At 35.2% G+C, this 22,134-nt stretch overlaps 1 protein-coding gene across 1 annotated transcript in view; it reads right to left on the bottom strand.

Moving 5' to 3' along the window:
* Positions 1-22,134, bottom strand: part of VWC2L (von Willebrand factor C domain containing 2 like) — a 159,163-nt gene that overhangs the window by 122,717 nt on the left and 14,312 nt on the right. The window contains exon 2 of the mRNA XM_059392667.1: positions 12,614-12,743. Within this exon, the coding sequence (XP_059248650.1) occupies positions 12,614-12,743 (130 nt within the window). The remainder of the gene's footprint in view (positions 1-12,613; positions 12,744-22,134) is intronic.

Raw genomic sequence — 22,134 nt, 5'->3', positions numbered from 1 at the left:
TATTTATCCAAAAACATATATGTGTACCTTCAGTATGTTGTAATTAGTGGGGATACAAGAGCAGACAACCAATATCATTTCCTGCCTGGAGTTTATGCTTGTGTGGGGAGGTGGGGACAAGCAACTTAAGAAATAAGATGTATACCATGCTGATGATGATGGGTGTGATGGAGAATGAAAAAGCAGGGAACAGGAATGGAAAGGGGCGGTTTGGGTGTTACCTTCTAGCTCCAGAACCATATGGGGAAGAGAGCCTGGAGGATGATCAACCCGGAGTTCTGGGTCTCCTCTTCACTAATGACAAGGAATGTAGAAAGCACAGGGGGCTTGGTTTTTCTGTAAGAAAGGGATCTGGGAATCTATGCCTCAAGGATAAGTCTGTGAGAAACTCTTGTTCCAGGCCTCTGAAACTTCTGAGAAAGAGAGTCCAACCTTCTCAGAGGCTCTCCAGGTTCATCTTGTCTAAATGCTTCCAAAGATGTTCAAATTCAAAGGTCAAAGGATACTATTTGCATAGCAACCATGTTTTATTTTTATCTGACTTGGCAACACTGATGCTCACTGGGGGTGGGGGGGAGCAAAATGGTGTGCGTGGTGGGACACAGCCTCTGGGCCTCTTTGAAAAGCTTGAGCTTCTACCTGCCAATGTAGACTTGAGAGGAAGAAGGACAACTTCATAATGTGTCTGTATCAGAGAGGAGGCTTGGAGGAAGCAAGATTCTGTACCTTAATTTGTGCCTTCATAGACAGCAGTGACCCATTGGTTTCTCTGGATGCCTCTCAGAGCCACGTGGGTATGTGGTCATATGAGGTCATATGAGAAAGAGCTCAGGGTTCATAGTGGACTGCTGGCTCGCTCCACACCCCAGTTGTACTCTGCCCTCAGTGAAGCTCTCCTGTGAACAATGAGCCTTCCTTAGAGAGATAAGATTATTTTTAGGAGCTCACGAGTCTTGGCAAGACTAAATGCCTTGGATTCCTAGAGAGACCCGACCCCCACTTAATTACTCCCAGAATTAAATCCAACTCCATGGAACCCATCAATGACCCCAATTGCCCTTTTCCTGTCATCTCTGGTTCTTAGAGGTATCTTAATTAAAGATTACTATATACAATCCTAGAAGTCAGCAATATTCTATAGAAACATAATTGAAGAGAGGCTCAAGAATGAGAGAAGGTGGAGTTAAGAATAGAAATGCACAGCCAGTTCTGGAAGATATATCCAAAACTCTTCCAAACAACCATCTTTGAGCCTTATCTTGGAGGTTATATGAATGTTCAGGAACAAGACATTCAGTCCATGTGTGTTCATTACCCTTCCTTCAGTCTCTCAGGCATCCTGTGGAATGGCGTCCTGAACAATATCCAGGACACTTGATGGAGTGTATGCAGCTCTGTTCTCAAGGGAACAAGTGTGTGCTTTGTGGGATGACCAGACTCAACATTCCAAATGTTTATGTCAAGAAAGAATAGCTGCTAAGCATTCCCTATATGATGAGGAGGAAACAGAGAGAAAAAATTCACGTTTCTGAATGAGTTGGCCTGCTTTCCTTCACTTTCTGAAGGGCTGGGTATCTCTGATAATTAAAGAAGAAATTTGATTAGCGGGGAATACATGTGGCATTAATTTTCATTATGTCAACATTGTAAAATAACGTTTTTGAAATCTAATTTGCTGATGAATTAAGAGGGAATCCTGTTGGTTTAAGACAACATAAATATAAATATTCCCCTTCATATTTTGGAGGAATTTTTATGAAAGCAATAGGAAATTATTGTTTGTGACTCATTAAAATAGCTACTTATAATTACTATGTTTTGACATCTACTTTATACCAATATGATAATTCTGACCTTCAGTTATGGAGTCAGTGAAATGCAGACTTTAAAACTGCCTTTCATAGGCTGTTCTTTCATCCTGAACTATTTCAGGGGTGCTGTAGCCAATGGATATGTACTGTTGTCAGAAAATGTTTCACCTTCCGTGTGTTTGTTTTATGTATGTTTCACCTGTTACTAATTGTCTACCTAAGAGGAAGTGAGAAAATATCAAATTAAGGTGAAAGTCTTGCATCCAACTTTAGACCTAAAAGTCTGATATTGTGAAATAGCTTCATGAAAATGTAAATGAAATATTTTAGCAACTGCCCTAATAATTAAGTGACTATTTTAGCAATTGCCCCTAGTAGGCACATAGAATGGGTGATGAGGTTTTCTAAATGCTTTATAAAGAATCTCATAGTTGCAGGAGTTGCAAGTCAAATGGTAGAAGTATTAGCTAATTAACTGATAGTCTACAAATTTATAACAAAAATTCATAGTTCCATTTCTAATAAGTGACACATCAATTATTATTAAATTATGAAAACAGTGAGAAAGGATTACATGATCTTTTTAAAGAATTTGTCTATATTCTATTTTAAACTGTAATTGTAAATCACAGGGATAATACATGTTTGTTGTTGGAGATGTAAAAAAAATAATAATAAAGGTTAGCAAAGGGTAGAAAGTAGAAATCCTCTATTATCCTACTCAATGGAGTTAAGTACTATTAACATTTTGAAGTATTTCTTCCTGTCTTTTACTATAGGTATGATATATTTCCTTCTCAACAAAAAGAGTGTCATATTTGCATGATTTCTGGCCCATAGTTTAATTTAATTATATACTCTGAACATGTGTTTTGTGTCTGTGGGGAATGTCCTTAATTTTTTTTCTATAATATTATTTGTAATATTTCTTAGTAGTCAGTTTATGTAGATATACTATAGTTTTTTAAACAACCACTTTATTGTTGAATATTTAGGTTTCAGGTTTTCCAAATTCTGCTATTATAAACGATTGTGTGATCTCTCTCTATATATGTGTTTATCTGATTATTTCTTTTTGATCACTTTCTAAATGTGACATTGATGGATCAAAGTCCTGAACACTTTCCTTGCCCTTCATGGGTGATATATCATTTTACACTCTTACCATAAGACACAGGAATGTTGCATTTTAACTTTTCCAAACTGGATATTATCTTCTTTTAGTTTATGAAGAAATTTTTGGAAAAAAATTATGTTACTTAATTTGCATTTAAATCTTTCCTGTTATAGATTTGTTTTTTCTTTTATGTTTAGGAAGACCATTCTTATCCTGAGAATAAGTTAAAGTTTATAGTATTCTAAAAACTCCTTTATGATATCATCTTTTTCTTTTACATTTAGATTTTTTAAATTTTTATTTATTTATTTTTAAGATTTTATTTATTTACTTGACAGATAGAGATCACAAGTAGGCAGAGAGGCAGGTAGAGAGAGAGAGAGGAGGAAGCAGGCTTCCTGCTGAGCAGAGAGCCCGATGCAGGGCTTGATTCCAGGACCCTGATATCATGACCTGAGCCGAAGGCAGAGGCTTTAACCCACTGAGCCACCCAGGTGCCCCTACATTTAGATCTTTAATCCAACTGAAAATTACTTTTATATAATGGGTGAGATGAAAATGTAATTTAACTTAAAAAGATGATTAATTTTTATAATATATTTTTAGAATTAATATATTCTTTCTCCATATATTTGGATGTTACCTTAACTGTATACTATGTTATAGGCTAATTTCTAATTTTCTAATTTATTTATCTGTTTATTTTATTCCAGTATTATATTGTTTAAAATTATTATATCTTTATACTTTATTTATTTATCTTTAAAGGTTTTCGTTATTTATTTGAGAGAGAGAGAGAGAGAATAAGAGAGAGCATGAGAGGGGAAAGGCCAGATGGACAAGCAGACTCTCTGCCAAGCAGGGAGCTGGATGTGGGACTGGATCCTGGGACTCCAGGATAATGACCTGAACTGACAGTAGTTGCTTAATCAACTGAGCCACCCAGGTGGCCCTTTATACATAATTTTAATATATCTGGTAGATTGAATTGCCCAACCTTACTAAGTACATTCTTTTCCATGTACTTAAATTTTCCAAGTTTTGTCAACTTACAGAAAAAATTACATCACATAAAAATCTGATAAGATTTCCATTTAATTGATTATTATAGAAATAGCAACCTAACAAATTTGAGTTTTCACATTTAGAAATTTGGTATATTACCTTATTAGTTTTTGAATAGTTCTTAGTATTTTTTTCTGATTTTTAAACTGTATGCATATATATCCTCCAAATACTAATAGTTATTTATTTTAATTTTTTTCTTTTAATAATAGCCTATAACCTGTTGATGTTAAATAGATTATCACAATTTTAAAAATATATGAGATGAAAAAATAAATGAAAGGTAAATGGAAGCTAATTAAATTGTAATCCAACACAAATACCTCAATGACTACTTAAAGGAAGAAATAAGTTCTTTTTTTAATTTGTTAACTAATAACATGTTAAAAGAAAATTTAACTCTATAGATATTTCTACAAATTTTCTAATTATTTTTTATTATAAAACTTGAAATACAACATAAGAAATGAATACTAGTACTTGCTTGTCATTTCAAACATCTGTAAAAAGCAATAGAATTGCTGAGTAAAATATACATATACTGTAATTTTGGCATATTCTAATTTCCTTCCATGGGGATGTGCCAATTTATACATCCACCAACAATAGGAGAGTTGGCTTGTTTTACCACAGTAGGAACAATAAAGTGGGTATTAAGTTTTAGGATTTGTGTCAATGTGTAAGTAAAAAAAAATATCAAATTTTCATTTGCCTTTTTTTTTCCCTAAAATTGGTTAGAGCAATTTTTCATATATTTTAGAAACTTTTTAATTTCATTTTTTGTGGAATGACTTTTGAAATTCTTTGCCCATTTAAAAAAAAGATTTTATTTATTTATTTGACAGAGAGAGAGCTGGAGCACAGAAGCCGAGGGAGAAGGAGAGAGCAGGGAGCCTGATGTGGGGCTTGAGCCAAAGGCAGTTACTTAACCAAATGAACCACCCAGGAGCCCCTCTTTGCCCATTTTTAAAACACAATTGGTTTCTTTTTCCCTACCAATTTCTTTCTTTCTTTTATTATTATTATTATTATTATTTATTATATTATGTTAGTCACCATACAGTACGTCATTAGTCTTTGATGTAGTGTTCTCAGATTCATTATTTATGTGTAACAGCCAGTGCTCCATGCAATCTGTGCTTTCCTTAATACCCATCACTGGGTCAACCCATCCCCTCATCCCCCTCCCCTCTAAAACCCTCAGTTTGTTTCTGGGGGTCCACCGTCTCTCATGGTTGGTCTCCCCCTCCAATTTCCCCCCCTTCATTTTTTTCTTCCTTCTCCTAATGTCCTCTATGCTATTTCTTAGTTTCCACAAGTAAGTGAAACCATATGATAATTAACTTTCTCTGTTTGACTTATTTCACTCAGCATAACCTCCTCCAGTCCCGTCCATGTTGATTTAAATGTTGGGTATTCATCATTTCTGATGACTGAGTAATATTCCCCTACCAGTTTCCTAAAGATCTTTATGTATGAGTGAGATTAACCCTTTAAGATATGATTATAATTTGTAATTAAGATTTAAAAAAAATTTTTACCATGGTTTTTGTTTTGTTTTTGCTATGTGGAGACGTTTGTTTGTTTTCAAAATATAGCCACTTCAAGATTATAAATCAAATTGTTCAGATTCTCTTCTTGCACTATTTTGGAAACTAAGTTTATATTCTAATCTTTGTTGAATTGAAAAATATCCTGAGTTATGAGATAAGGTGGAAATTTAAAATTATTTCTTTCAGACAAATACCCAGTTGTTCTAACATCATTTCTTTTATAAATTATCTTTTTCCCAGTACTACTTTATTATAGTATTCCAAATACTACTTTATCTGCCGTATACCAGATTTTCATGTGTTTCTAAGTCTATGAACTCTTTATTACATTTCATCGATATGTCAGCATCATAAACTGTGCCACAATTTTATTTTAGTAATACATATATTTCATGTGTGTGTGTGTGTATGTGTGTGTGTGTGTGTGTGTGTGCGCGCATGTGTAAGGAGAGGCCCGTATATTCATTTTGTACCCTATCTTACTAAATTGTCCTTAGTAGTTTTCAGTCTATTTTCTTGTGTTTTTCAAATATACAATCATATCACATACAAATAGTGACAGTTGTATCTTCTCCTTCCCAATTTTTTCTTCCAAAATTTTTTTCTTTTCTAATTATATTAACTAGTTCATATCTATTCTCTATCTGAAACTTTAAATAATAGTGAGCACCCTTGTCTTTTTCCTGACTTTATTGAGAATGCCTTTACTATTTACCTATTAAACACAATTCTGTCTTTTTGGACTGAGGTAGATATATTTTATCATGTAAAAATTATCTACTTGGTCTTATTATATCAAGAGTTTTTGTGACTAGTTTTTGATGATTTATGTCTAATATCTTTATATATGGAAATAATATGCTCTTTCTCTCTAGCTTAGAAATAGAATAAGTTATTAATGTATTTCCTAATACTGAACTCTTTGTGTAAACTCCACTTGGTCATGATGCTTAATTATTTTAATCATCTTCTAGATTCTCTTTGCTAACACAAGTGTGCAAGCCCATTCCCACAGTCTGAAAACCCATTTATTTTTTCCATAACAAAACTCAGTTGGTATTAAAACCTGATTTGAAATGGTGTGAGATTCTATATTTATTCAGTCTCAATATGATTATTATATATCTTGTTGTAGAAATGTCCAGGTGATTGATTGAAGATTGCTGCCCTAGACCCACTGGCCATGTACTATGCTGTACAATAAATGACCTCCATTCTCTTTGTAAAATCCACAACCCAAGGGTTTTTGATAGGGGATTTTATATCTTATTAATTCCCCATTACTAATTATAAGTAAAGTTGCCCTCCACTTATTATTTTCTTAGTTTGTATTCTTTAGTTTGTATCAATATGATATTCCAGAAAAAAGAAAAGAAAGTTTTGTTCTTGTCTCTCCTCTGGAAGAGTTTAATTAATATTAGAATTATCATTTATTTAATGGTCTGATACACCCTCCAAAATTATGAAAATAAAAGTTTTTTTTTAATTCCTTCAGTAAAAAGACTAATGAAATAAAACATCAAAGTTTTTTGCTTCTACCTTTGCACCTTTTTTTTTTTTTTTAATTTGACAGAGAGAGATCACAAGTAGGCAGAGAGGCAGGCAGAGAGAGAGAGAAAGGAGGAAGCAGGCTCCCCGCTGAGCAGAGAGCCTGATGCGGGACTCGATTCCAGGACCCTGAGATCATGACCTGAGCCGAAGGCAGCGGCTTAACCCACTGAGCCACCCAGGCACCCCTACCTTTGCACTTTTATTCTTGTTCTGATCATTGGATCACTGTTAAAAATTTGGCCTGTATTCTTCCAGAACTTCAATTAATTTTTTATTTTTTATAAACATATATTTTTATCCCCAGGGGCACAGGTCTGCGAACCTTCCAGAACTTCAAATTTAAAAAAAAAAAAAATCGGATTTATTAAGCTGAATAGCTTTTTAATACTTTTTGAACATTTGTATTTTGTGAGCTGTTTGTATACTTTTCTGTTGTTTTTATTATGATCAGTCTGTAAAGCTTAGTTTTAAACACATTAGCTCTTGTCTTTCCCCACTTTACCTTCTCACTTTTCCCTAAAAACACCCTTTAAATCATTACTAATGCTCTATTGTGTATCTACTTAGTTCTTTTCCTATATACATAAATATTTTAATATCTACTTAAAATTGTACATTAATTGGGGTGCCTGGGTGGCTCAGTGGGTTAAGCCGCTGCCTTCAGCTCAGGTCATGATCTCGGGGTCCTGGGATGGAGGCACACATTGGGCTCTCTGCTCAGCGGGGAGCCTGCTTCCTCCTCTCTCTCTGCCTGCCTCTCTGCCTGCTTGTGATCTCTCTCTGTCAAATGAATAAATAAAAATCTTTAAAAAAAATTGTACATTAATTACAAATCTTTTAAATGTATATCACTTAAAATGTATGTATTATATATGACACAAATTACTATGTTATGCATGAAACAATATATAGTTTACTGTACATTCCCTGCTTATTTTATATAGCATTTAAAGAATGTCAGTAGGGTCTTTTTAAAGGCTGCAATGTATTTCATTAATCCATAAAGGCTATTAGGTTTTCTCTCACTATTTTGCTCTTAAAATGTAGTAAAAATGTAGTGGGTGAAGGTGGAGAAAAGTACAAGGGGTGTTAGAGAGGAGAAGGGAGTTGGGGGAAATTGGAAGGGGAGGTGAACCATGAGAGACTATGGTCTCTGAAAAACAATCTGAGGGGTTTGAAGTGGTGGGGGGGTGGGAGGTTGGGGTACCAGGTGGTGGGTATTATAGAGGGCATGGATTGCATGGAGCACTGGGTGTGGGAAAAAATAATGAATACTGTTTTTCTGAAAATAAATAAATTTAAAAAAAAGTACAAGAGGAAAGATTGCTAACTTCAAAGTTTCATGAAACTTTTGATGGAAAGTACCTCCTTAAAAGTTGTTTTGACATCTTCTCACCTCTTTTTAAAATATCTTTGCTGATTTGGGGTATTATTAGTTCCAAATTATTATCAGTGCAATGTTGGTGTCTCATCTTTATAATTCTTATGTCCCTGGTCCTTGTGAGTTTGAGCATATTTTCATATATGTATTACACATTTCATTTTCTTCTGTGAATTTCCTTTCTATACTCTTTGCCCATTTCCTTCTCTATAGTTTGTCTCTCATTTATCTCAAGGAGCTCATTGTATATTAGAGATATTAACACTTACGTGTGTCACACATTTGCTTCCAGGCACCTCTAAATTCCCCTCCTTCTCTTTTTTCTGCTCTTCCCATACCCCCCATTGTCTTCTTCCTTTCCATTTTCTCTTTTGCCTTGTCTATTTTTTGCCTTATTTGTGTCACTATTAAACTAGAAGAGGCTAAGGGAAAAGGAGTTAAATATTTAAGATATTGAATAGGCCCTTCAGTTTACATAGAAACAACATGGAAACTTCTCACTTAGTGTGTATGGTAGATTCTGTGGCTACTTCCTGTCTATTCCAATTTTTCACAAAATGACTTTTCCTTCAGAACCATTAGTAATGACGACGACTATAAATCCCAGTGAAAACATGGAGTTCACTGACGTACTGGCTGATCAAATGTGAAAAATACAACTAGTTATTTGGATGCTCTAATGAACAAATATTTTTTCAATAAAATGTATTTTCACTAACCAAATATTCAAAGTATTTATATGATGCTCCAAACTGGAACTTTTTTTTTAAAGCAAATGCTGTGCTACTTTACTTTTTTATACTATAAAGACAGAAAACCATGAAAAATATTCATTAATTCACACAGAAAAGACTTGAGCTGAAAGACAGGTCAAAGTAACACAATCTGAGGGAAAGATGGACAGTCAGGAAATGTCATATTTTTCAGGAAAGCATTTGGATTGCTAGCTCTTGCAGAGAAGCAAATGCTTAATCATATTTTAAAAAGCAATAAATTCCTTTGTCAATTCCTCCCAGTCCTTGCCAAATAAAAAGTACCTTCTTCTTTTTCCTCTTATTTTGTCTGTGCCCAATCGTTCACATTTCCCCCGAAGTTTATTATTTTGTTTGTTCTTAAGCAATCTGAGATTGAAGACTTTCTATTAGCTGAATATTGAATTTTAAGGTCAGGTGTGGTAGATTCTATCATCTTTAACTTTTATTTTATATATTTAAAGCCTCTTGCTCTTGGCAAGTTATAATTCAGGAAGGCAGAGAAATTGATGTTACTATGCAAAAGCAAAGTATTTGGCAGCCAAGAAAATCAGCATTTATGCAAACTAAAAATGTTCAACATTTATGAAGATTTCAGAAATGTAGAAAATGTTATAGAGGGCTGTTTACAAATTAAGATTTATTGCCTGCACCCTGAATCCATAGGGTAGATTTTTATCTTTTTTTTTAATCTAAGAAATTGGTGGCACACTTGAAGAGTTTACACTATAATAAGCAAATTAATCTTGTTATAAAGAATGAAAAAAGCTTACCATGTGTTGGGAATTTAGGGAATTATTCCAGTTGTATTCTCTCATGATAAACATCAACTCCCTTGACCTCCATCCCTGCTTTTCTACACATCGGTCATATGTTTCTGTTTTCTGGGCTAAGCTTAGAATGAGAGCAAGCAAGATGGAGCTCAGTCTGTTCTCTCAGTAAAAGTACCAGTATCATTGGTGGTCATAAAGTTTCTTCAGTGATCCTTAATATGCTTTTCTTTGACAATGATTAGACTTCAATTTTGGGGCACAAGTGAGTAATTAGTGTCATATAAAAAAAGATAATATGTTATAATATTACAATCAGAGTTTGTCTTCCTACCAAGTCTAATTCAGGTTCATTTCCCTTATTAAAAAAAGAAAAAAAGTTTGCTTGGAAATGGCAAAAAAGGAATAGAAACTATAGTGTGTCATGAACAAAATTCTGGAAAACTTAACTAATCTTGTTCTCCTAACATGTGTTTCAGGAATATAATGGGTGACTAATTAATTAATCAAACAATTAAAGTCCATTTATTATATGATGTTTTTGTATAAATAGGATTTCATTTGAAGACAGAGTTCTACTCTGACACATGGAGAGAAGTCGAATAATCTTGGGTGACATCAAATTAAAGGTGATAAGTTGGTAGTGGTTGATCTGACATTTGATGTAGGCATTAACTCTGGATATATTCTAAGCTTTGGTGTGGGGTCACTAGGAGGATTAGTAGTGCATGTGTAAACCCTGTGTGTTCTGGTCCTATATGGTCTTATTAGATATATATATTAGATCACAATGGTCTAATATGGTTTCTTCTATGAGTATTCTAAGTATGTCCAGATGAGGTTAACTATAAGCACAATTTTATTTACCATAAATGTGAAACAAAGCCAACCAAGGAAACCTAGGGAAGAGAGGATCCTCAAAGACCTGTTTAGACAGTTGCTTCTAGGAAAAAAACCAAAAAAACAACAATACAAAAAAACAAAAACAAACAAACCAAAAAAAACATCTTGAGTCAAAGACTTGTCAATCCTATTTTTAAAGACTGATTAGGTAGCTGATTTTTTTCTTCCTTCTGTCTTTGGAGAAAATGAAAAATAACAGGTCCTCTTCCACTTTAGACTAACCATTATGACAGTTAGGTCTCCCTTGAGATTTCTCTTCTCCAGGACAAATTATGCTCACTCCTTGAGTCTGTCCTCATAGGTACTATTTCTCAATCATTAAATCATCTTATTGTTCTTTCCTATATCTTTTCCAGTTTCTACAAAATCCTCTAAAAAATATAAAGTCTTAAATTGTATATCTTTACATATATTAGATAGATTAGGACTTCAGGATATATTTATTTCCACCTTCTAAGTCAGAAAAGATGGTCACTATGACAGAGGTCAGTTGGATGAGAGGAATAAGAATAAAAAAGGAAGGCAGGTGTGCAGTTGAATATTCAACTCAGTGGATTCCTATGATCAGAAATAGTAAAACTGTTACAGCAAAAAATATCACGTGTTCTTCCTACATCCTTTGGAAGACATTAAAACACAGAAATTATTATAAAAACAACAGAACTGCTTTTGTTTTTTTCTTTAAATAAAAGGATACCTCTTTTTACTAATTATAATTCTATAAAGACAAAGATTAGCAGGTTAATTAACATAATGGCAAATTCAGGACAAAGAAAAAAAAAGAAGTGGTTGATAGAGGAAATGAGCAGTTGCTAACCTAAGGAAGGGCATGGGGATTCAGCATTAGACTGACCTCAGCTTAATTAAGAGCTAGAACTACTTTTTCAAGCATGTATTAATGACAGCAGGGGGCATTTGTGAATTGTTATCTAGGGTAGCTTTATTTTTTTGGTAGTACGTGACTAGTAGGAAGAGCATAATACTAGCTTTGCTGATATGCTGTCCTGGGTCTATGGCATTGTATTATCTTCTCTGTAGCATCACTTTGATTTTGAGTGACCAGCATCATCAGCGCATTTCAACCTCCCTATTCCATGAGGGTCAACAAGGAACCCATAATCATATAAACCAAGTTCTCCTCTGTCTAATTACTATAAGAGTAAGATTCAGGGTAATAAAAACCTAGAATAAAAGTCTCAAATCTTCTAGTCTTTCTTACCTCAACTTAAGTGCATTAATGTTTGAATTCTGTATTTCTTTGATAATTTCTTTGATAATTTAGTTTAAAACCTAAAATTTTCTCTATGCCCAAAGCAAAATACCTGGCATTTACCCTACTCCCTCTCCTGAGTTATGAACTATGAAACAGGATGAACTGCTTCATAGCCTCTACAAGAGAGAAATTAAGTCATCACAAAAAGATGGTTCTGTGTTCTTTCCAATATCCTCCCTATAAATCAACAGTAAATAATAGGGATCACAATAAAGTCAGCTTATAAGAGCTTTAATTCCCCAAATGGAAAGCTTCATGATGCACCCATTGCTGGTTTATTTTCATGTTAAGTTGGGATAAAGGTATAAATTATCCATGCTCATATTGAAGAACCCCAGGCAGATCTTAGAGGGGTCTTATATCGAATGGTGGGCAGTGGTGAAATATTTGCAGTTTGCACTAACCCCTCTTCAAAAGCTAATGCAGTATGGTCTTACCATTTTTGCAGACAGGACAACATTGTTCTGGTTCATAGACTGGGTTGACACACTCAGGAACTGCGCAGTCTGCTACAACACAGTGAACTTCATTGCTGGGCTCACAGCGACACCATTCACATGGAGAGGGCTAGGAACAAATCTAAAATTAGCCCCTTTTCTCCTATAACTTAATGCTTTGCACATTCATATGCTGTCAGAAGATAAAACATCAGTGTTTATATTGGCTTTACTGTATTAATTCCATTTACCGTGTGTATGACTCATTCTTCCCCAGTGGAAAGCAACCTGGAAATCCAAGCCACAGTGGGTCGCCATGTGCTGCTCTGGTTGCCGTGAGCAACTGGAGCATGCCGGGATGACTCTTCCTATGACGTATGTCCCTACTTTCCAAAGAAATGTTTGGACAACTAGTATGTCACCTCCTGGTTGGGTTTCCAGATGCACTGATTGCTCTGCCTTCCTCTGGCAAACAGGAATGATACTGGGCCATGTGAAATACATTTTTGCCATTTGTCACTTTTTTTTTTTCCTAAGAAAGACAAAGATTACTGAGAAAAATGAAATGGTAAATGGACATCCTTACCCTTTGTAGGAACTCCTTTCCAAGCTAACCTAAACTCTAAATGGCATTTTTTCCCCAATATGAATTTTAGAAAAAATTGAATTTGGGATCCAATCACCCAGGTACTGCCTCTTGAAAGATTCAGTGAAAATCTTTCATCTTGCTTGCTTGGTTTTATGAATGAGCTGAAATTGATTGACTTGAAAAGCCACTACTTAAGAGTCAAAGACTCTAAAAGTGGAATTGAAAAGTGACTAATTTAGAGGGGGAAAAAAAGGGAGAAAACAATTTTTTTCTCAACAGTACTTAGAGTTTGAGCCAAGAGTTTGAGATTTTCTGTTTCTTTTCTAGAAACTGCCTATACTACACATCATCTCAAGCAGTGACCACTCTGTGACTCATGGGTATAAGTTCTAGCTGTCCTTTTTCATGAAATCGAGTCTTGGAGTTCTGGAATAAAAACTTGGATGTCTTAGAAGTTATACACTTCTATATTTCTCAAATCACGACATTTGTTCTGAGAAAATGCTTCCTCTTGTCCTGTGCCACAGGGTTAGAATTCCTCCCTTGCAAACTTCATTAGTTAAAACTCTCTGCCTTTGTCTCTTTGGCTACTGTCCTTGTCAGCTCTTGTTTCATCTTGAACCTGACCATTTGGGTAATATTAATGCTTTTTCACTCAGGTAGTCATCAGGGTGCGGGTGATTATCTTTCAACTAATTATTTTCAAATTATTTTTATCTTTGCTTTCTGATTGAAGAATGATAGTCTAGCTCTCAATTATTTTACTTTCAAATTTAGTAGGAATAAGAGAATAAGATACAGAATCTGTCAGAAAAGTATTGGTATATCTTAACATAGTCAATAAGTTTATTGAAGGGGACAGTTAAGCTCTTTACTGTGTGGTAAGATGGGTTAAGTAGCTCAAAGGAATCTGTTGGATCATCCTAAGTGCTGGGATTTCTCGAAGCTACTCTACTGAACAATCTCAGTAAATTCAGGAAAAGATTTGATACCAAAGCACATTATTTGTTGGATAAAATGTGAGAAATACTGTGAGAAAGGAAAATTCTTGCTGCTCTACTGCTCCTTATTTTGCAAACCCCATTGTGACATATTAAATCTCCAAGCAAAATGGTCAGGAGTTGTCCCTTTTTCCTTGATTAATTGCAAAGAAGTATTTTTCTGTGGCCTTCTGAAGTACAGTAAGGACGTGGCCAGCATTTATTGTAATATGAGACAAAGTGGGAGCCAATAATCTTGCTTCCACTCCCTGCCCTTCCATGGCTGTGATTCTTTATTCTTGCAGGTTCATTTCTCGCTGAAGTAGGGGCTGATCTGTTCAACTCTAGTGGACTGATTCTGGCATTAAAAATCTCAGAGATACCCTAAACTTTCCAATGCAAAATGTTTACCTCAGAGTAACTGTGGCCTTTGAGAAAGATTTATTAGACTATTAGAGTTCCAACACAGACTGTTAAAGACATCATTCTAATTTAAACAATATTTTTGGACACAATTAACTACTGGATATCATGCCAAGCAAAATATCTATATGAACTTCTTTCTCATAATAGCCCTATGAAGGAAGATTTGTTATTATCTCCATCCCATAGATGAGGACATAGGCTGAGAGACTTCCCCCAGTCCTGCAGGTAGTAAGGGGTAGAGGCAGGATTTGAACCCAGGCAACATACATGCTCTACTGTATTGCCAGTGGGAGCAAGAATCACTATTCTGGGTACTCCCATTAGAGTAGTTCCTTTTCCAGTGCTTTCTACCCTTCTCCGTGCATACCAGATCTAGTGGAATAGCTATTAGGAACTGGATAATTGATTTATGGAAGATATGTACTTCTGCTAAGAGAGAGAATTTCACTAGGGTATTTAGTGCATGAAGAGATTATCATGGAGCCATAGAGCTTTTTAACCTTCTACAAATATAAATTAGTAAGGAAACTATAGTGGGTTGAAGATAGGTTGCCACGAGGCTCGTGTTCTTGGGGGCATTGGCATCTATAACCCAGTGACTACATTCATGAGTATCTGAGAGAAGCATGTACAGATAATGGCCCAGGAGCATCTGTGCTAAGGCAGTGGAGACTGGATGTGTGCGCACTGGAATTCTGAGAACTGTTCTGAGGGAGAGCTAGGATCACAAGCCTTGGTGATTAAAGTATACCTGATTTTTGAAAGAATTTTGAATAATGAGAAACAAATTTGAAAAGTAAGAATATCACCCTAGCCACTGAGTGACATTATCTTCAAGTTCTCCCTCACCCTGACTACTCACATGCCACATACCTCCTAGCCCAGAATCTCCTCAGAGACATGTCATTTCCTCTTTTGTTTTGTTTCAAATCTGTTTCAGCCCATTTCTTCTCATACTCAGTCTCCACGTGTGCCACCCCCCCCCCTGCGCCCCCAACTCTGATCACTCAATCAAATTTAAGCCGTTGACCTCACGCCAAATGCTCTTCTTTCCTCTCCAAACTTAGCAGGACATTGCCTTCATGACTTCTGCCCGCGTTGACTTCCTTCACTGCCCCTGCTTTCTCCTGCACTTCGGAAAAAACGTTACCAAAGCAGCAAGAAGTCTCTGGGAGTGAGAAATATGCGCCCTTGACATTAAGTTCAGTTTAAAAATCCTTCCCACCTTGCAGCCTGAAACTGAAAGGTTTGGCCCTTTGAATCATCTTTATATTTTAAGACTGAGCTGCTTGCAAATTTCCTTTTATCAGGCTCTTCAGTGTGAAAACTATAGATTAAACCTGAAACTGTCCCCGTAAAAGCAAAGATTAAACAATAAAGCTATCCTTAGAGGAACAGAGAACACTGGCACAAGTACTTGGAAAAAATTATTCTTACTTGCTTTTTTTAGAAGAGCATGTGAAATTACAACTAGAACATGGCTTTTGTCAGCTAGAGATTCGGTAAGTAAGATGATTAAATGACACCACCTGAAAACTTTATACAAGAAAAATCTGTCCCTAAGAAATCTCACAGAACATTTCATTTCTGTGAGAGCTTCGGAAAACAAAGTAGCATTCACTATATTTACCTTTACATAAATTTTAATTGAAATTAAGATTAGAGGTCAAATATTGTATTCATGTATGTATTAGATAATCCAAGTATTTTATGTCTGTTAGGACTCTGTACACCTTCTGCTGGGAGTTTTGAATATCTAATGTGGCACTCTATTTAAGTAGAAACCATGCATTTTATCTGTAGATCCTGCTATCCCTGAATATATTTGCATGGCAAATTCAAATGCTGTAGCAGCTGCCCCAAATTTCAAAGGGGTTTCCTACTAGATATATATATATCTATCTATATATATATATAGATAGATATATATATATGTATTTGCTTTATAATTAATAGAGTAGAAGGGGGTTCTTTTTAAAATACTGATTTAGATGACTAAGGAGCCCAATTTTTCTCCTTGGTATTAGAATGGAAATATGAGAGTACACATCGTGTTTTCATAACTTCTAAAGACCTTGAGGCTGAAATCCCAATGCCACTGTCTGTAATTTTTGAGAACTCAGAATCAGAGGGAAGGTTCCAGAATCCTGGGAACAGAAGAATGCTCCATGATTTTTTTAAACTGCAGAAAGCAGCCCAAGACCTAGTAACTTAGCTTACTGGAATAACTGGGTAATTCCAGAAAAATTGCCAAGTATGGTCTTCGTGAGAATTTGGAAGCGAATATAGTCACACTAAAAGTTGACATAGGATTAAGAGAACATGTTGGAGACTGGTTGCAGAGAATTTCAAAATGTTTGTGGAAAATACACATTTATTTTGGCCTCTGAATACACTGAGTCTTACTTTCCATATATGAGGAAAGCCTAGATGTTTGGTCTATGTAACAATAACTTGTGACATCATTATTTATGTGGAGGCCATTCCTGGCATTGTTTATAATAGAGTACCCATGAGGAAATAGTCATAGCTTATCAGATTTGTTACCTAAATTCAAACCTCAGAGGGACAAGAGCAGAACAGTGTTCATTTTACTATTTTAATTTGATGAAGTTTAAGGTAACAGAATTCTTACAAGCTGGGAAACTCCGAATTAGGAAGATCAGAAAAAAAAATTTAGTTGGTTTGTTTGGGTGGTTGTTATATCCTGCTTAGAAGACACTTCTCTGTTGTCTCAATACTTGAGTTCTAGTCTCAGATGATTTATCACTAGGAGTGACTCTTGGGAAAATGAGATCTCCTTTCTCTGCCTGAGTTTCTTAATCTATAGAATGGGAATGACAGTATTACCAGCCTCACAGAGTTATTGTGAAACACAAAAGCTGAGCAAGAAATATTATAATACTATTATTATCATTCACTTGCATACTTATTGATGGCTTTTGGAAAAAATTTAAAAAGTATAAAATTGGACTATAGCATAAGACTAGATTTAAGGGAATATTATGTTATTTTTCTTGTTTGAAGTGGAATCTGATTACAGAGGTGGTTTCAGTGAAGTTATATAGGGCTTTGTTTGTTGGGGGTTGGGGGGAGGATTTGTGTAGTATCAATTGAATTAATCATGTCAGAAACACACTGAAGGAAAATTGTTATAAGAAGCCTCTAGATAAAGACTAATTGTGGATGGTTAAAATGAGCACTATAAATCACCCAGGGAAAAGAAAAGAAAAGAAATGAGAAGAAAAAGGAAAGGAAAGGGAAAAGGAAAGGAAAGAAAAAGAAAGAAAGAAAGAAAGGAAGGAAGAAAGAGCGAGCAATAAACCCATGTTATTTTCCCGATATTTCAGCATCTAAAATCAGCTCAAACATCCTTTCTCCAGGGAGGTCTTCCCTGAATATCTTTCCATCATCTCTCTCCCTCGCATTGCCCATTCAGAGCTCTCATCAGTGCATGAGATTATCTTACTGGTTTGATGATGTGTCTGTTTATTTTTATCTGCCTTCCCTATGGATTATAATTTTCTTATAGAATATTGTTTATTGTGGTCCTCTCAGCACTAGGAAGATATCAGCCCATAATAGACACTCAATAAATATTTGTTAACACATGCATATTCATTTATGCATAATCTATGTTTTCTTGTTTGTTAGACCATACCTCTGGGCAGTTTCATATATGTTTATCATGCATGGGGTAGGATTCAGTAAGATATTTCATTTTGTTTAAGTATTATAAAGGGCACCTTGTAGGGAAAGGTTTCTGACTGACTCATGAAATAACTAATTGGGCTCCGATATTATAATAGTGAACATAAACCCACTCTCTAAAGGCAATTTGAAATTTACCATATTCACTGTGTAGATCACTAAGTAAGTCAATCTTCAAGCACTCCATTGACTAGGGTTTTTCACAATAGATAATTATAGACTTATTGCACTAATAAATACCATGATAACTAAATTTAAGGTAAGAATACATGTAGAGGAATTCCTAAAAGTCTAAGAAAAAACTAGTCTCACTTTATAGTGTATGTAGAGTGTAATGGTTTCTTCTTAAAGTGATTTTAGTATATCATATACTATTTTTCAGGAAAATAATATATAACAATCCTGATTTTAAACAAGCTCATTTTCCTAAGGAATGAGTTAGATTACAAAGTCCAGCAAAACACATCCTGAATATTCTGAGGAATAAAGCTTGATAAATAAAGCTTGAATCCTAGAAAGACTGTGAGCATTGTTGAAGTCTGAGCAATGGGCCCATATTTGGATGGGATATATTCTAAGTGCCAAGTCTTAGCACACTAACTACTATATCAATGGCTTTCCTTCTGACCAAGTGATATTAGGCTTCATATACCATATGGTACTTCATTCCTTTGATAATTTTGGAAAAATTCTGAAAGAGTATATAGCTCAGATTGCTTTTCTAGAAACTTTCCATTAAGCAAGTATTTAAAATTTGATCTCTACCAAGGAAAAGATACTGTTTTAAGATGCACTCTTCTTTTAGAGATAATTTATGGCATAAATTTTATCACTTTATGGAACAAATCTCATTACTTTCAAACTGTATCAGAAATTTGGAAGACCATTTCAAAGTTGCTGATGCCTGTCAGGAATCTCACTGCTCACTTCATTAAAATATACATTAAATTACAGAGTACAAGAGTATTTAGCATCCACTGCCACTCTTGTAGCCAGTAATTTGCATGTGGCAGATGTCACTTACTAATCAATAAAGCCAATGGATTTTAAACAAAATTCACAATCCTCCAAAAGAAAACCCATTGCATTACTGATTAAAATGCTTCTCAGTGTCCTGCATCAAATGGGACTATAGTGACCTCTTCAGTGATCTGCCCTATTGATTGGAGCACATTTGAAACACAGGTTGTAGGTCTTATCAAATCGTGAACAGAGCTGGAATTTCTTTAGGAATTTTAATACCACTGAAGCCGATAGAAAACCAGATGCATAATGTTCCTGGGTGGCTCAGGCAGTAAGCATCTACCTTAGATCAGCTCATGTCATGAACCCAGAGTCCTGGGATCGAGTACCACATTGACTCCCCTGCTCAGCGGGGCGTCTGTTTCTCCCTCTATCCTTCTCCCCTGCTCATGATCTCTCTCTTTTTCTCTCTCTCAAATAAGTAAAGAAAATCTTAGCAACAACAACAACAAAACAACAAAAAGAAAACCGGATGTATAGTTTTTTTTTAATAACAACCTCAATTTGTCAGCAAATGTGTATGATGTTACCGTTCGCTTAACAAGTTAAATAATAGGCACTCTGACTTTGAGAAGTTGGTATTTTGATAATACATTTTGGAATATTATTTCTTGGGTGTCAAAAATAACTTTATGCTGAGTGAAATGTCAAGCAGAGTCACTTATCATATGGTTTCACCTACTAGCAGAGCATAAGGAATAACATGGAGAACATCGGGAGATGGAGAGGAGAAGTGAGTTGGCGATAATTGGAGGGGGAGACCAACCATGAGAAACTGCGGACTCTGAGAAACAAACTGAGGGTTTTGGAGGGGAGGGTGGTGGGGGTTGGGTGAGCCTGGTGGTGGGTATTATGGAGGGCACGTATTGCATGAAGCATTGGGTGTGGTGTGTAAACAATGAATGCTGAAACACTGAAAAGAAATAAACTAAAAGAAAATGAAAAAACAAACAAACAAAAAACCACTTTATGTTTCTTGAAAACAAACATTTTTAGCCAGGTGATTGTAAGGAGTATATATAGCTTTGCCCATGTAGATATAATAAACTCAAATTCAGAAATAATATATATGAAATTAAGAACTATTTTTATTTTTTTGTATTAAATTTGTATTATATATACGATAAGGTATATAAAGTATATTAAGATGAACTATATATCTAGCCTGCCCTTAATAAGTGCCAATCTGGAAAAGGAGCTAAGATATCCATAGAAATAAATTTTGATTTTGTAATAAAAATGATATTTTAATAAAAATAACTGATGGTAGAGGCACCTGGGTGGCTCAGTGGGTTAAAAGCCTCTGCCTTCGGCTCGGGTCATGATCTCAGGGTCCTGGGATCGTGGGTCTCTGATGGGTCCCCGCATTGGGCTCTCTGCTCAGCGGGGAGCCTGCTTCCCTCTCTCTCTCTCTCTGCCTGCTGCTCTGTCTCTGAAATCTTTAAAAAAAAAATAAAACTGATGGTATTATTATAATGGAGAACAGAATTATTGGGGTTAATCTTTCTATTTTTATTTGCATTTATTCTGACCTTAATGTATAACACAAGTATACTGCAAAACAGTTGACATACCCAATCTAAAATTATTAATTATCAAGTACAAAAAAAGTTCACTCAGTCTTGAAATTTACCATTATAGTTGCAACACAACAGTGATATCATATTAATGATTTATATATATATTTTTAAATATTTTTTTCCTAGCGGTGTTGGGGTGGTGATCAGTTAAACATCCCAGTCTTGGTTTGGGCTCGGGTTATGATCTCAGTGTTGTGAGACTAAGCCCTGCCTCCTGCTCTGTGCTCAGCAGGAGTTTGCTAAAGTTTCTCTCGCCCTCTGCCTCTCCCCCTCCTCAAATAAATAAATATTTTAAAAAATATTTTTTCCTAAAAAACTGTTTAAACATATTTTGGCTTATTTTTTAAGAGAAGGCACCTCTACAATTATATGCTGCCTATTCTAATAAACTGATGTTATATAGAACCAAATTTTTTCCTGAATATTTTCAAGGAATTTCATGACAGGAAAATGTAGCTTTTTCTGAAATATGAAGAATAGCATATGAAAAATAAACTATAGATAAGGAGAATATAAGCAAAGATATCTTTCTTTAGCTACAGTCACAGGTATGCCTTTTTAAATTGGCAAAGCATACTTATTAAGGAAATATCAGTATGTATTTAAGGAAAAAAAAAAAAAAGATGTTTTAGTGGCCTCTACAGTCTTCAAAGGAGAACCCAAAGGTATAGATGAAGGCTAGAGGATTCACAATGAAATGAAGATTTTGATAAAGTGTCACACCTGTCCTTGTATAAATAGCCTGGGAAAGCAGCAGCCTTTAGTCCTCACTGATAAGCTGGATTGACTTTTGGCTTTGGTACAAAAAAGGTCCTTGACAGTGAACAGAATATTTTCACTAGAGCCTGTGTATCTCCATGCTAAGGATGCTCTACTTATCACCTATTTATGCAATAGGAAAAAAATGAGCAAAACTTTCCTGTCGACACTGAAAAGAACAGATTGTTGATATCCGTTAAAAGCCAGTCATCTACAGTAGCATTAAAACAAGGCCATGTGTGCGTGGGGGAGAGTATAGCACTGTTAGAATTCTACAACCTGAAAGAATCAGTCCTATTCTATGAGAGACATTGAAAGGAGGTGCCGTGCATGGATTTCACTGGACTCAAGGCTCTTCAGTATGTGGGAGGTCAAAGTTCTAGGCCTGGAACAATGAAATCCATTTGTATTGGGAGTGCCAATCAGATTGTTAGTTCAGGAGTCTCTCTGCCT

This window comes from Mustela nigripes, chromosome 3 (assembly GCF_022355385.1).
Source record: "Mustela nigripes isolate SB6536 chromosome 3, MUSNIG.SB6536, whole genome shotgun sequence".
Lineage (NCBI taxonomy): Eukaryota > Metazoa > Chordata > Mammalia > Carnivora > Mustelidae > Mustela > Mustela nigripes.
The sequence above is the reverse complement of the archived record's forward strand: the minus strand, read 5'-3'. Positions and strand labels throughout refer to the sequence as shown.